The 16,671-nt window shown below is 37.5% G+C and overlaps 1 protein-coding gene across 2 annotated transcripts in view; it reads left to right on the top strand.

Moving 5' to 3' along the window:
• LOC141363221 (NLR family CARD domain-containing protein 3-like) overlaps positions 1 to 16,671 on the top strand; it is a 460,117-nt gene that overhangs the window by 14,197 nt on the left and 429,249 nt on the right. For both annotated transcript variants that reach the window (XM_073865813.1, XM_073865814.1), the window contains exons 6-7: positions 9,928 to 10,023; positions 10,189 to 11,964. In XM_073865813.1, the coding sequence (XP_073721914.1) occupies positions 9,928 to 10,023; positions 10,189 to 11,964 (1,872 nt within the window). The remainder of the gene's footprint in view (positions 1 to 9,927; positions 10,024 to 10,188; positions 11,965 to 16,671) is intronic.

A 16,671-nucleotide genomic window follows, 5' to 3' on the forward strand; every position in this document is an offset into this window, starting at 1 on the left:
CCCCAGCATTTGACGTACATCACCAATGGTGGTAGGTATCTTCTCTTTTAGAGCCATTACTGGAGCCATCTCTGCAGGATCCATTGTGTAACCGTCTCCAGTCACCAACTTGCCCAGAAATCTCACACTTGACTTAAACAGTTCACATTTCTTAGGGGTCAACTTTACACCATGTTCCTTATATCGTTGGAGGACAAGACGGATATGTTCCAGATGATCCTCAAAGTTGCTACTGTGGACGAGGTTGTCATCCAGGTATGGGAGGCAGATGGTGTCTCTTAGGCCAGCCAAACAGTGTTCCATGCTCCTTTGAAACTCGGCAGGTGCCGAACTAAGACCAAAGGGTATGCGAACCCATTCATAGAGTCCCCAGGGTGTGATGAAAGCTGTAAGAGGGCGGCTCTCTTCATCCAGGACACCCTGGTGGTACGCTTTGCCCTGATCTAAGACTGAAAACCACGATCTTCCACCAAGTGCATCCAACATATCCTGAATCCTCGGTATCGGATGGCGGTCGGGGACAGACTTGCGGTTAAGCTCTCTGAAGTCAACACAGAGGCGGAGGGTTCCGTCCTTCTTGCGGACACACACTACAGGCGATGAATAAGGGGATCGTGAAGGTGTGATCCACCCTTTACTCAACAGGTCTTGCAGGTATTCTTTAACTTCATTGTGAAGAGGCTTTGGGATGGACATGTAGGTCTTTTGCACTGGGCTTGTATCATGGAGGGTGATGTGCATCTTGAGAGATGGTATATAACCCACATCATCACTGTCATAAGCAAATGCCTCACATTCCTCTCGCAGAACTCTCCTTACCGCCTCTTGCTGTCCCTCTGAGAGATGGCAGAGATCCACAGGTGGGTCCCATGAGGTAGGTCTATTTTGCTTGTTGTTTGGCTGTGGTGTGCAACTTGCCATGTTAGATTTGAGATGTATACTCTCCTTCATTTCAGATGTTGATACCTTTCGTTTAGGCTGAATGGGGGCTGAATACACTGTTTTGACAGGTTCCAGGTGTCCAATTATCTGATGACGGTCCAGGTAGATGGTGTGGCTAGTTGTGTTGGTCACAGATAACGGTATGTATGGCACTCTTCTCTCTGGGATCTTCACCAGTACATCACTGTAGATCAGACCTTCTGGTTGAGGGTTGAGCAGGTCATGCGAAAAGAACATGTGTTGACCTCTGGCTCGTGAACTCACATGTGCCCTTAAGTAAACAGTGGTGACTTGGCTAGCTGGTAAGGAAACTCTATTTTTACCAGTATGAACCACACCAGCCTCCGAATCGGTGTCATCATTTTGCACTAACTTAACTACACAATGAGCAGTTTTTACAGTTATGGCGAAGGCTTTACTCACTTGGTGTGCCAACTGTCTTTTTTCACATTTGGTTTTTCCTTCGTTTCTATTGATGAGCGCTTCAATGACGTTATAGCCGATTATGGGGTCACTGGCAACTGCTGGGTCGCTCGACACAAGTACTGGCACCTGTAGGTCATCCAATGTGATGGGGTCACTACCTAGTCTAAAGCGGACTTCAATCCAACCAATATATGGGATGAGCGTGTCATTCGCAGCATAAACTGTCAGTGTCTCATCCTGCAACAACTCTGATATTGGCCTGACAACGGTGTGGGGAAGATGGCTCCTTCGCCAGGGGTCATTCACTATGCTGGACTGTGCTCCAGTATCCCACAAGGCTTTGACTGGGTGATCGTCGATAAAACAGTCCATCAAACATCTATTTCCTACAAGGCTTACTAACTGAGGCTGTCGTTGTGAAGGTAGGTAATTGATCACAGTTCCAAATGTTGAGGCGTCTGATGCTTTTTCTTTAGTGGTCATTGGTGTTAACAGGGACGGTGACGGCTGCTCGTTTTGGGACGCTTCGCCTTGGACTACTAGTGGTCCCCCCTCAGTAGTCCCTGCCCATTTCCCGATGTGATTCTGCATCCACGAGAGAAGTGTCCTTCTTGGCCGCATTTGAAACAGTGTGAACAGTCCTCACCAGTTCCTTCATCCCTGCATTTTTTGCAGCCTTTTCCCCTTTGTCTTTGTCCATGAGGCCGTGGACTCGCTTCCATTGCGGCCAGAAACATTTGTTTCATCTTCTTGCGAAGTTCCTCCAAAATCTGCTGTGCATTCATGTTGTCTGGCTTAGTTTCGTTCCCTTTTACTGCTTTGATTGTCGTTGTTGAGTCTGACTCCTTAGGTTTAGAGTGGCTCTGGGTAGGTGTGGATTTAATTTGAGCGTCCAGCTGGAGCTCCTGCACCTTGGGAGTCTTACCCGCCGTGGACCTCTTCCGTTTCTCTTGTCTCTCACTTTCAACCTTTGCCGCTTCATCCACCCTCGCAATTAGTTCTTCATCTCGTATGTTCACATTGCTGAGGTAGGGTAAGATTTGGAACTTCACAGAATCACTAAGCAGTCCAGTCTCTATGGAGCGGAGAAACTTGCGTTGGATTACAGCTTTGCTGTATTGCTCATCTGTATCTTCATCCGCTGTTTTCCATAACAGTTTCTCTCTAAGTTCTATTGCACGGAATACAAAGTTCAGAGCAGTTTCTTTGGGATCTTGGGAGATGTTAAGCAGCTGGTGATAGAGATCTGTGGAGCTATCTACCCTGAAGTGACCTTTAAGGATGGTAAGGAGTGTGCTGAGGGTTAGCCCCCGTTTAATCTCTAACATGTCCCTCAATGGCAGCCCTGGACTGACAGCTCTGATTACAGCTTCCACCACTTCAGTCTCTGTGTGCCCTTTTTCTAGCCCCATCTCAATCTGACGGACTAAACTGAGGTACGATAATTTATCTCTCTGACCGCTCTCTCCAATTTGTCCACAGATTTTAAACTCCCTTCTTAATGTTACTTCAGACAGTGGGTGGGTTGGCACTGGTCGGCTTCTAGGTGAGAAATCTGCAGCTTCAATAAGAGGGATGTATGGCGCCGAACATTTATCAGATCTCTTTTTCAGAGGTGGCTCTACTTATTGAGGTTCTCTGTCATCCTGACTGTTTTCTTTGGTTTGTCTCGTTATGAAACTTAGTAGGTTGTCGCAGTACTCACGGACTACATCACTTTCGTTACCTTCCTCAATTTCGTCCAGTGCACTTTCCGCCATTTTGATGAGCGCCCTCCGTGGTTTGCTGTGGGACTCTTCGCTGTCCAGGCCTTTACATTTCAGTTGCCTGCAGACATCCATGAGAGCCTCCCCCCCTTGCTGCCACAGAGTTTCACTCACTTTATCACGCGGGTCCATCTCACTGCGCTTTGCTGAAGGCTCGACTCGTTAAGAGGGAGGGAAGTTGATGGTATTGGTCACTCTATCGCCCCCTCCTGGCTGGCTCGCCAAAATATGTTACACTTTTAAGAACGAAGCGGAGTCCATTCCAATGCAACACATTTAATTCTGTAAAAGTACAGGAAAAAACACATTTTATAAGGAGCACTCCCCGTCTCACGTGTACTGAAGCTCATGCACTGATACTAACACACTGCTTCTATGAGCCTCATTGAGTGATTCAGTATATCATATAAAACAATAACATGTCACATAGTGCAAACACCTGAAAATATACATAGCACCAAACACATTACCTCTTATGTCATAGTCAGTTCACTTCACATCACATAGTACATGTGCTCACTCATTATAATAATTATTGCTACTGTATAAAACTAAACACTCTGCCCTCACAATCATAATGCCAATATGTAAGGTTATTATAACAAAACCTCTTTAAAGACTCACAAGAACGCTCTAAACACAAAAACAGGTGAGTAATACATAAATTCCATAGTCATAGCCATGACCGCTGCACTTTGTATGCATTTTACTCCAGTATTGTTAACTATTTGTATTCATTTTTATGTATTCAGTTATATTTATATATTTTTAAATCACAGTGTAATTGTTATTCCATGTTTAAATCCCTTTTTGTAATCCTCTAAAGATAACTCAAATAATCTGACATTCAAATGAACAATTTAAATGTACTGAACCTCATATGCTGTTTTTTAACATGACAATCTCAATCAATGTACCATATTAAAGCATTGTAACCACAAAGTCTAGCTGTGATTCTGTGAAATGCCCTTTTAAACTGAAAATATGAAGGAATATTGCTGCTCAATGTTTTAATGTGTTCACATGCAATCACAGGCCTGTTAACAGCCCTGCTTTTAACCCAACACAACACTAATCCATGTTCATCCACATCTATTTAACATCAATTCCCTTGTTTACCAGTCTCATCTCAGATAAATATATCCATTAACACTTATTTCGTGTATTTTAAGCACTACTTATTCATCTTTACATGCTAAAAGTTACAAACTTTCCCTTAACACTGTCATCCGCCATTTTAGATGCAGCACTCTTAATCAAGGCCAAACTTTATACATTTTCATGCCCCCGGCTTAAAACTACCAATGTTTCACATCACCATATTGTTTAGCATTAGCAGATTAATGTTTTTGTCAGCTTACCTGTAAAAATACAGGAAAAAACACATTTAATAAGGAGCACTCCCCGTCTCACGTGTACTGAAGCTCATGCACTGATACTAACACACTGCTTCTATGAGCCTCATTGAGTGATTCAGTCATGTGTCTGTGAGAGCGCCCCCTGCTGACAAGCCTGAGTTCAGCAAGAGCAACTACATTTAGAACAGTGCAAAATCACCATACAGCATGTCACAAACCTGAAACTGTTCACACACAGAGATAACAAGTTTAAAATTTAAAGAGGGGGGCAATAAGAACCTGCCTAATTTAAACACTCAGGGCTACAATAATCCTGTATTTTGTCAAAGAGATGAGAAATTATTCTTCATTATCAGACATATTCATGCAAAGAGACACATAAAATGTACAGTTTTTGTATTAAAATCTCTCCACTTGCTGTAATTGTTTACATTGAAATGTATAAATATGCTGCTATAACTGGCTATAGCCAGCAGATATCCTCAACACCCACAGTGCCATTTCGAATGTGCGTTCACTTTAGATTCAAGTAGATTTGATTGGCTGTCATTGGTTTATTGTTCATCGGTTAGAAAAAAATCGCTCCGCAAGTGATCACAACGATACTTTTACTTGTATCTTTATCGTTATAGTTGTGGTGTGAACTCCACTATTCTCTTTAAAATCAAAAGATTTTTAAAACTATATTTTTTATAGTTATAATGGGAACCGCTATGGAAGTAAAACAGTGCCGTTGGACTTTGAATTCTAATTCTTAGCACTGAATTTTTTTACATCGAATTTTTAACACTGAATTTTATTTTGCATCTAAATCAGACTTTGAATTTTAAAAGCCATCGAATTTCTAGCACTGTTTTTTTGCCTATGACATTTTTTTCAATGTTTTAAAAAAAATTCAGTGAGAAAAAAAATTCAATGTCTAAAAAAATTCAGTGTAAAAAAATTCAATGTCTCAAAAGATTCAGTGTAGAAACATTCAATGTTTCAAAAGATTCGGTGTAAAAAATTCAATGTCTCAGAAAATTCAGTGCAAAATAATTCAACGTCTCAAAAAATTCAGTGTAAAAATATTCAGAGTCAACATCCGGGGAAGCAAGGAGAAGCAATCGATCCCTGTATCAAATCATTCAACATTCAGCCAATCATTTACGCTCCATTGGTCATGTGACGCTGAAACGGGAAGTCGGTGAAGTTCAGGCAAAGGGTTTATTTGCATTAACATAGTACGAAATCTCACATTTTTCACATCTGGCAGATCGTATCATCAGTATATCAGGACACTGCCCGTTTACATTTATCAGCATCAAAGTGGCTTCTGTATCTGGATGTGTGATCGATCCCGTGCGGGGAGACGCGCTGGATGAATAGCTGTCAATCACAAATGGCTACAACTGGCTTTAACCATATGCAGAGTCGTATAATAATAGAGTTACGAAACGCTTTGATCTCGCCGCCGCGCGGTCACGTGATTCATGTAACGTTCTACAGTTCCAAACCAAGCAGGGTTGTCAATCTGTTTGCATAGGTTTTCAGCTATTTTAGGTAAATATTAGCTTGGAATGTGAATTGATCACTATACTTACTATGTTTATAACGTTTTTTTTTTTACTAGGGAGTGATGGAAATACAGTAAATCAGTTAATAAAGATAAACAGTGAATGGTGACTCAAAGATAACTGTGGTTATCTATACCAACTAAAGCAACACAGTTTATCTTTTATTTTTGTAGCAAAAATATGGCTATATAAATGGCTATCAATCTGCTAAAAACATAATTCCTACACTTTTACTATATTAAAATCACAAAAAAGATCGCCAACGCGGTTATTTGTAACAGTGAAGCATAACAGAGACACACTAAATTCATATTTAATTGTATTTATAGTACACATTAAATTTTAATATAATTATACATGATTTTCGAGGATACATCACTCGTATTACTTAACAAACACAATGAAACACATAGCAGCATTGTGAAGCAGTGTGACTTTCTTATAAGGCATTTAGCTTGTCGCTGTTGCCCCCTAGTGTTACTCGTAATATATAAAAAAGATAAGTATAAAGTAGATGGCCACCAGTAATAAAATATTAAACCATTAAATCTATATTATTCACACATTATACACAACTCGTTAAAATATACAATTTTTACTAGTTATTATTTTATGTAAAGCCCTGTGTTCTTAATTTCTTAATTATATGTAGTATGAGATTTTTAATGTGTGAATTAATAGAAATTCCAAGACATTTTCCCGCAATCTTTTTAACACTAGGGTCAGTAAAATGTTCTATGATTTGTGGTTAATAATCAGTTCAATGATTGGTTAAAGCCTACGCGACTGCCGCGAAAAGATAAAGGGCGTATTCCAATAGAATATTATTATCCCTATTCCCTTCGAAGATCAGAACACACTTGATGTATAAACTCTAGAGAAAGTTGCACAATTGTCTCATAGTGTGGTCAATTCAAATACACTTGGCGAATAGAGCAATGAAATACGCACATCAGTTTCTCTTTATTTGGATAGACTGTGTGACATCCCCTTCCTGAAGTGCCCTTCAAGGGCGCTAACGCCATTTGGAATTCACCCCGCTTTCAGCATGAATTTGACTGCCACGTCCCATCTCAAAGGCCGATAAAACAGCTGGAGTACTAATAAAAACATCAGTAAATTAATAGGTTTCAGCAATTCTTCTGAAGAAATGTTACCATATCTTTCTCTGGCAAAATAATCTGTCTTCAAAGCAAGTGTATTGCGGATTCACGCGCTTCTGATCTCATTTTCCAAATTGTTCTTTTAAGTCATAATGTAAAAATAACACGGAGATTTAGGTTCTTACATAGATGTGTTGTATTTGTATTATTATGGAAATGCAGGTAAGGATTTTTTCACCTTCTGAATTAAACAAACCGCATATTTTATAGGAAATAGCCTATATTTGTACTAGATTACTTTTGCTTTTAAAGTCAGATTATTAAATATTTCCATTTCTTGAATTTAATAGTTTTTTAAATGTTTCTTTATTATTATTATGAACGAAAAACTTAAAACCAATAAAATAGTTCAATGACAAACTCGCTAAACAGCTTGTTTATTAATAAAACTAATTCGACGGATGGTATCTGCGTTCTAACACAAATAAATGAAAGACATATTTTTCCATTACTACGAATGCTTAGTATTTGTTTATTATTATTTTTTATTAAAACAGAACAACAACAAATTACTAAAATGACTCGCTTATATTAGGAGAAGGTTTAACAAAAACGAATAAATGGAAAACATTTTACCTGCCTTATTACATAAATACATCTAAAGATCCTTAGATTTAAAAAAAGCAAACCAATCATTTGTTTAATTTAATCAATATAAAACTACAACAATATAAACCATGGACAAACTCGCAAAAGTTAGATAATGAAATGCAATTTAAATCCTATGTATTCTATAAATTCATATTTGTGGAGCAATGCTAGCTAAGCTTGAAAGTCTTGAAATAAATCGATATGCAAAAGCATTTTAACACTGCTTGTATTTTTAAGTTATTCAGGGACATGTTTATTATGTTCCAACTCTTCCTGTAGAGATTAATAATTAGTAGCAGAATTTAATGAATGTTTTAATGTTTGAGTTTCCATGGCGACATATCAAGGGTCATTACGTGAATGTTGCGCTTGTCACCCAGTCTCCTGAAACTGCGTATAAATAGCACTAACTTTGGCGTGCATATGATACGCAAGTCCTTCCCATTCACTTAAACGGGGCATCTTTTTTGTCGTTTTATTTATTGGTTTCTGAATTAATTTTTTTGCTATTTTTTACCATTTTCGCTTGGGTTTAGGGTTAGAACAATTTTTTATATATATAAAAATGACATCCTAACCCAAATCCCAACTCTAACACCAACTCCAAGCGACCATGGCTTAAATATGGACAAAATTACATTGAGAAACCTGTATATTAAATAACCTCATTAAGCAAATCTAAAATCTAACCCTAAACCCAAGCGAAAATGGTTTAAAAAACAGAAAAAATTTGAGAAACCAATAAATAAAATGACAAAAAAAGATGCCCCGGTTAAGTGAATGGGAATGACTTGCGTATCATATGCACGCCAAAGTGGAATTTGCACGAGTTTTACACTTCGTGTTATTTATACGCAACCTCAGGAGACTGGGTTAAACACGTACAAACCATAATAACATTGGCCAAATACATTTGTTCAGTGTTGGTTATGCAAAGTAAATGTGTTTGTAAATTACATTACTTCACTTCTTACGCACTAGACTAGAGGGAGACATGAACAGGAAATTTAGGAAATTGTTAGCTCTTTTATTTAAATCATATTAAACTTATCAGGAAACATAGGTAACAACAGTTTATGGGTGATATAGAAATATGTAAGTGAACAAAGTAGGCTACAGAACAAAAACGTATAAGTTCAGACAGAGCCTAAAGCCCGTTATTAAGGCAGACTAAAACATTGGATTTTGTTGTTAATAAAAAGCATGTGGGTGAAAGTCAAGTTCAGCTAAAGTCTGCGGTGCGGACGCTGCAGATAAACAAAGATAAAACCTTTAAAGCTTAAAATATAAAGCTTAGGTTGTTGGGGTTGCTAGTTATTTTCTGCTGTTTGCTTCTCAGTAGAACTGTACAATACGGGAGTGCGGTTACCGCGACAACCCTAAATCATATGGTTAAAGCCAGTTGTAGCCATTTGTGATTGACAGCTATTCATCCAGCGCGTCTCCCCGCACGGGATCGATCACACATCCAGATACAGAAGCCACTTTGATGCTGATAAATGTAAACGGGCAGTGTCCTGATATACTGATGATACGATCTGCCAGATGTGAAAAATGTGAGATTTCCTACTATGTTAATGCAAATAAACCCTTTGCCTGAACTTCACCGACTTCCCGTTTCAGCGTCACATGACCAATGGAGCGTAAATGATTGGCTGAATGTTGAATGATTTGATACAGGGATCGATTGCTTCTCCTTGCTTCCCCGGATGTTGACTCTGAATATTTTTACACTGAATTTTTTGAGACGTTGAATTATTTTGCACTGAATTTTCTGAGACATTGAATTTTTTACACCGAATCTTTTGAAACATTGAATGTTTCTACACTGAATCTTTTGAGACATTGAATTTTTTTACACTGAATTTTTTTAGACATTGAATTTTTTTTCTCACCGAATTTTTTTTAAAACATTGAAAAAAATGTCATAGGCAAAAAAACAGTGCTAGAAATTCGATGGCTTTTAAAATTCAAAGTCTGATTTAGATGCAAAATAAAATTCAGTGTTAAAAATTCGATGTAAAAAAATTCAGTGCTAAGAATTAGAATTCAAAATCCAACGGCACTGTTTTACTTCCATAAACCGCCCTTTAAGTGATTCTTCATTTTCATTCTTACAATCCAGACGAATCATAACAGAACCCGACTGTAAGGGGAGGAAGATTGAGCAATTTGGGAATAAACTACAAGACTTCAATAAAAACATGAGTCCTCATTTCAGGTAAATAATAGGATTTTAATTTATTTTTAGAGACTAAAACAGGTTGACCACATGATACTTAAAAAAAAAAACATTTTCCATCCATATTTATGTCCCATATTTTGTGATGCAAAAACAACATTTTGCTCTATACATTTTTATTCAAAGTTATGTTTTTATCTACAGTCATGAGTCTAATCTTACTGAAGTCCTGAACACATTCAGATCAAATCTGAGGAAGAAGTTTGAGTGTTTGTATGAGGTAACATCAAATAAGAGAAACCCAACACTACTGAATGATATCTACACAGAGCTCTACATCACAGAGAGTGAAAGTGGAGAGATCAGTAATGAACATGAGGTGAGACAGATTGAGACACAATCCAGAAGAACAACAACAGAGGAGACACCAATCAAATGTAATGACATCTTTAAACCTTTACCTGAACAAGACAAACACATCAGAAGTGTGCTGACAAAGGGAGTCGCTGGCATTGGAAAAACAGTCTCTGTACAGAAGTTCATTCTGGACTGGGCTGAAGAGAAAGAGAATCAGGACGTCCACCTCATATTTCCACTTCCTTTCAGAGAGATCAATTTGATGAAGAACAAAACACTCAGTCTTTTAGATCTTCTTCATCTTTTCTTCCCACAAACAAAAGAAATGGAAATCTTCAGTGATGAATATAAAGTGTTGTTCATCTTTGATGGTTTGGATGAGTGTCGTCTGTCTCTGGATTTTCACAGCAGTGTGAGGTTGTGTGATGTAAGTGAATCAACCTCAGTGGACGTGATGCTGACAAACCTCATCAAGGGGAATCTGTTTCCCTCTGCTCTCATCTGGATCACCTCCAGACCAGCAGCAGCTGATCTCATCCCCTCTGAGTGTGTTGATCGAGTCACAGAGGTACGAGGATTCACTGATCCACAGAAGGAGGAATACTTCAGGAAGAGAATCAGTGATGAGAGTCTGTCTGATCAAATCATCTCACACCTGAAGTCATCCAGGAGTCTCTACATCATGTGTCACATCCCAGTCTTCTGCTGGATTTCAGTCACTGTTCTAGAGAGAATGTTGAGTGAAGCAGAGAGAAGAGAGATCCCCAAGACTCTCACTCAAATGTACACACACTTCCTGATCATTCAGACAAACATCAAACATCAGAAGGACTATGAGAAGAAAGATGAAGACATGATCTTCAAACTGGGGAAACTGGCTTTTGAGCAGCTTGTGAAAGGCAATCTGATCTTCTATGATGAAGACCTGAGAGAGTGTGGCATTGATGTAGCAGAAGCATCAGTGTACTCAGGATTGTGTACTCAGATCTTCAGAGAGGAGTTTGGTTTGTATCAGGGGAAAGTTTACCTCTTTGTTCATCTCAGCATCCAGGAACATCTAGCAGCTCTTTATGCTCACATCTCCTTCACAAAGAACAACACAAATGTGTTTAAATCAGTTTGGTTTTCTATAACTTTAAAACAGGATTCATTATTTGAGTTACATCATCGAGCTGTATATGAATCTTTACAGAGTAATAATGGACATCTGGATCTCTTCCTGCGTTTTCTTCTGGGTCTTTCACTGGAGTCCAATCAGATTCTCTTACAGGATCTACTGACACAGATGAGAAGATGCTCCTACAAGAAAGAGAAAACTGTTAAGTACATTAAAGAGAAGATGAATGAGAATCTGTCTCCAGAGAAATCCATCAATCTGATTCACTGTCTGAATGAACTGGGTGATGATTCACTGCTGCAGGAGATTCAACATTATGTGACATCTTCATCAGTAGGAAAGACCAAACTCTCCTCTTCACAGTGGGCAGCTTTAGTTTTTGTGTTGTTGACGTCTGAGCAGAATTTGGATGAACTTAATCTAAATAAATTTATTGGAGATGCAAATACAGCAGATGAAGTTCTTGTGAGACTGCAGCTTGTGATTAAAGAAACCAAAAAACTTCAGTAAGTAAAACTAACAACAATCACATGACTGTCTACATATTAAAGCAACACTATGTAGTTTTCCATGTTAGATTGGCTTACGGCTCCCCCATGAGGTTGAAAAGCACAACAGTGCAATTGTGTTGCTTTAATACAATTAATTTAATTATTTTATGATTTTATTTTGAACTCTTACTTTGGAAGAATCTTTTCTAACAAAATTCATTTTCTTAATGTTGTACATAAATCAGCAGTCAATCTCAAAAAAGTTCCCAACATTCTGCTAATATAAAAAGTGTCCAGTTTTCTTGACGTTCTAAGAACGTTTCTGTGTTGTCTGAACGTTAGATGAATGTTACATTCTACCATTTTCAAACGTTATGACAATTTCATGTTTTAATTTTCACACAATGTTTAAAACAACAACTTATATACCAACTGCTACAGAATTACACTAACTTTACATTAACATAACAAATGTGCTTTATATACAAAGTTAACACAACCAGGGAATAACTAGCAAACAAAAAGTCAAGGGTCAAGAGTCTAACTAAAACAAACACTAATCAACACCATGGTGACTTTAAATGACACAAATCATCAACATCTAAACCTAATAAGTTAATTGTGTTTTCTACAGCAATATTTTTACAGAACATTCAGAAATAATGTTTTATGGGGTGGTTTCCCAGATAGGGATTAGCTTAAGCCAGGACTAGGCCTTAGTTTAATTATGAAATATAAATTGTTTTAACAAACACACCTTACTAAAAACATTACTTGTGTGCATTTTAAGGCAAAACAAATGGCATTGATGTATTTTAAAATATGTCAGTGCAAGTTGTTTTCAGTTTGGACAGCTATTACATTTACTTTAGTCTAGGACTAGTCTAATCCCTGTCTGGGAAACCACCCCTATATATTTTAAAATAATAAAATGCAATGTTTCTCTATCATATGGCTGGACGATATGGCCAACATTTTTTGCACGATATACTTCTCCATTTCGGCCGATACCGTATAAATCCGATAACGGTATGCATATTAAAAAAGCCTCGGTAAAAACTGCCAAGAATGCCTTCAATGGATTTCTGAACCAAAAACAAACCTCTAAAAAAAATTGGCCAATGAAACCTTCTCCTATAAAACTATATCATATTTAAAATAAAAAAGGGATAAATATATCGTCGCTGTCCGATGAAACTCACGTATGTTCATTTTGCCGATTTTGAGATTTTTCGACAGATTGAATGTCCAGGTTCATATCCATATACAGTATGCGTCACATACCTAAATAGCCAATGAAAACTTGTGAAATCATGTCATCTGATTTTCACGTACCCGTTTGGTGTCAAAGCTGTCAATCACGCCGCATATCTTCCGCCTGTGAAGCATCTCGACGGTCTCGTAAAGTTTCATCGAACCTATGCACTGGATATAGCCGAATAAACATGACAATGACTTTCCTTCATCGAGGTAAACTTTTCCCCCGGACGCCAGACTTACATCTATGAGTGACTTAATTACGGTAGGACTGTGCAAACAAAGTATCTGTCTAGCATTGGTGATATTTACGATGGGGATTTCCCCACCACTTTTTGAAAGCATTTGGTTAAAATGTTCTGAAAAATCAAGCGATGCTTAAGACTGGTTTTGTGGTCCAGGGTCACATATATTGTGTTGTATGCTTATGGTGTGTTTTCTTGTACATATGTAATGAAATTCATTGTAATCATTTATTAAACGAGCTGCTGTTTTCTACGGTATGGTGCTTTGGCATTGTTCGGTTGAGCTGGTGTTGCAGGAACTGTTACATGTGTGCAGTCGTCATTGTTGAGGGTTTATAAATTTATGCTGAGTATTTTCTTGTTGTTGACTGGCCTACGCTATGCCCATTTTTGATGCGCCGTTATTCAATGTTTTTCCCGTCCTGCAGTAATGTTTTTATCAGATCTTTTGTCCCCACCACTTTTCAACACAAACTGACGCCCCTGTTGTGTAGCATTACCATGTCAGTGTATTGATTCATTGTCCCTTCATAGTTTGCAAGAGACATTTAATAAATGTATAATTAATATTAAATAAAGTAAGCGTATTTAACTAAGACGTAGGCTATTTAATAAACTGAGCGTATTCATCTGTCAATACGAAACGCGACTTGGCCATTCTAATTAATGATCGGAAGAACGCGTATCGACCACCGTTACTGTAAAATATGCACGCATGTCCATTTAAACTCAATTTTGGTCAAATGTGGATTATATCATGACACTGGCAAGAATATGGTTACATGTAAAGATGCCGTACCAAGTATGACAACGCTACATTCAACTGCTTTTGATATACAATGTTTTTTCACTTTCTGAAAAGTTACCGTTTTGGACATACTTGAGTTTCATCAGGCAGCGACGATATTAATGTTCACCTTTAATTTGTGTTTATCTTTCATACAAAAAAGTGATATCACTGTCCAGTAAAACAAACTTTCAGGCTCAGTTTAATAATAATATAAGTGGACCCTGAATGTCAGTCAGTGTTAAATGCTGTAATGCAGGCGTCTCAAACTCAAACAGGCTTGGGGACATTTCTGAGATTGACATCTCATAGATGGGATGAAGAGCTATTTAACATTAAAAAACACAATTATTTATTTTACATTTATAAACTATTAAGTATTTTTTGCCACCGGGTTGTGTTTCTGTTTTGATATATTATGGATTTATTCAGTCACAGTATTGACTTTCATAGTTCCATCTGTGTAAGTCTTGTTCAATTTGCTATTATAGTCATATGTGGAGAAAATATAAATCAACGTGACCCTAAATTATTGTAGTATATAATGTTACATACTGTAAGAAAAATAAAAATTACTGATCTACTTGTAATTGCTTAGCAAGCTAGATAGTGAAAAATTATACATTTATTTCATGATCTAATCTAATATTTTTATACAGAGATGACGGTGTTGACATGTTATGGTTGTCACAGTAGCAGTGTCCAAAAATATGAAGAAGTTTAAGAGAAAATATCAAACATACAGGAGCTTGAGTGATCTTGAAGCATGAAGTAGTGCTGAAGGTTTGAAAATGGGGTCCTCAGGAATGCAGTTGACCCTGAAGTTGTCTGATTTTATGCTTTTTATAAATATCTGACGGTGGTGACGAATATGTGGGACACATTTTGAGCATCACAAAATATAGTAAATAGTGTTCAAAACTCACTGTTTGTAGTTTTTAATACATATTACAATGTACTCTTTCATGTGGTAAATATATTATTCAATTCAATTATTACTTTTGTCTTTTTTAATCAAGTTGAAATGATTATCTCTTAACCGAGGACAGCTGATTTTATAGGCAATGGGCCAGCATATAATCATTAAATTAATAAAAAATAAACCTATAAAAGAACCTTACATATGTGCAAAGACCCCCTGATTATAACATTGATTCTTTTTCTTCATGAAAATAATATTAATTTCCAACAGAATTAGCACTTTTCTTAGTGGGACATGTTTTTGCCAAAGTTTCAAGAATCAGTGATTTGATACTAGACATTTAATTATATTATACATATAACCAGGGTGCGATTTGCCGGGGGGGATGCGTGGGATTTCCCCCTTTCTGGTCAATGTATCCCTGCCTCTGCTTCATTATTTTTATCCCCGGTGGGGATAAATTTATCCCCCCCTCCCCAAAGTGATCAGTGCTACTACACTAGTGGCGAGACGGATCACAAAACTTATCACGGATCCGTGGTTTGATTAAAGACAATTTTTTTTAAATGCGCTACTTTGGCTGGCTCTGATATAGCTACCGCGCAGCCTCTCTGTATTCACCACTCTGCAGACTTGCTCAATGTCCCGCCCACGGCGCTATCTGATTGGTTACAGACCCAGTTACACCTCACGAGTAATAGCCTATCAACACTTGCGAGATGATTATGGAGTTGTGTGTCGAAACGATGAAATGCGGTATATTCAGCCGCATATTAATAAAGTGGGAATAAAGATCACAATCTGATTATCTGTTTATGATGACAAGCAGAGTTAGTGTCCCAGTCACACCACTGAGAATGGCCGAAGTTACACATGATAAATGCTGATGAGGCGTTTAGCGAGGCGTGGGCGCGTCCAGTTTGCGCAAATGAGGCTAAGTGACTACATAATGCATCTGACTTTTCTATCATTTCACTGTAGCTCAGCATCGCGGTGTAAAGTTAATGTTATTACTTTAAAAGCAGCATTAAAACGGTTTCTACTGTAATGGTTTAACTTTGCAATCAATACATTGTTCATATTTATGTTTAAGTTGACACTACGTTGTGCCATATAGTTTTGCCATTCAAAATTTAATTCTTGCATGTTTTTTCGTTGTGCATGATCACAGTTCATATGTGTGGGGAAAGATAAGCTACAGTATTAGAGTAAAACTATTGCGTTAGGCTGCTTCAAGAGTTAATAAGAAAAAAGATTTTACAATTCCTGCAAATGCAGTGATGAGTTCATGTTCTCATGATTTATTTTTATGAATTAAAATGTTTTGAAATGTGCTGTGGACAGAGACGCATTATGTCAAGAATTATAAAAAATCGTCAATAAGCTCATAATTTGTGCTAAAATAGTATAAATGTTTAGTTTTAAAACCATTTTAAAAAGCTGGTTATATTTTTATGTTTCTGCGCAAGTTCAGCAGACAGTGAGGTTCGGGTTTGTTCCGATCAGAGCTC

The sequence above is a fragment of the Misgurnus anguillicaudatus genome, unplaced genomic scaffold (genome assembly GCF_027580225.2).
Source record: "Misgurnus anguillicaudatus unplaced genomic scaffold, ASM2758022v2 HiC_scaffold_33, whole genome shotgun sequence".
NCBI classification, from domain to species: domain Eukaryota; kingdom Metazoa; phylum Chordata; class Actinopteri; order Cypriniformes; family Cobitidae; genus Misgurnus; species Misgurnus anguillicaudatus.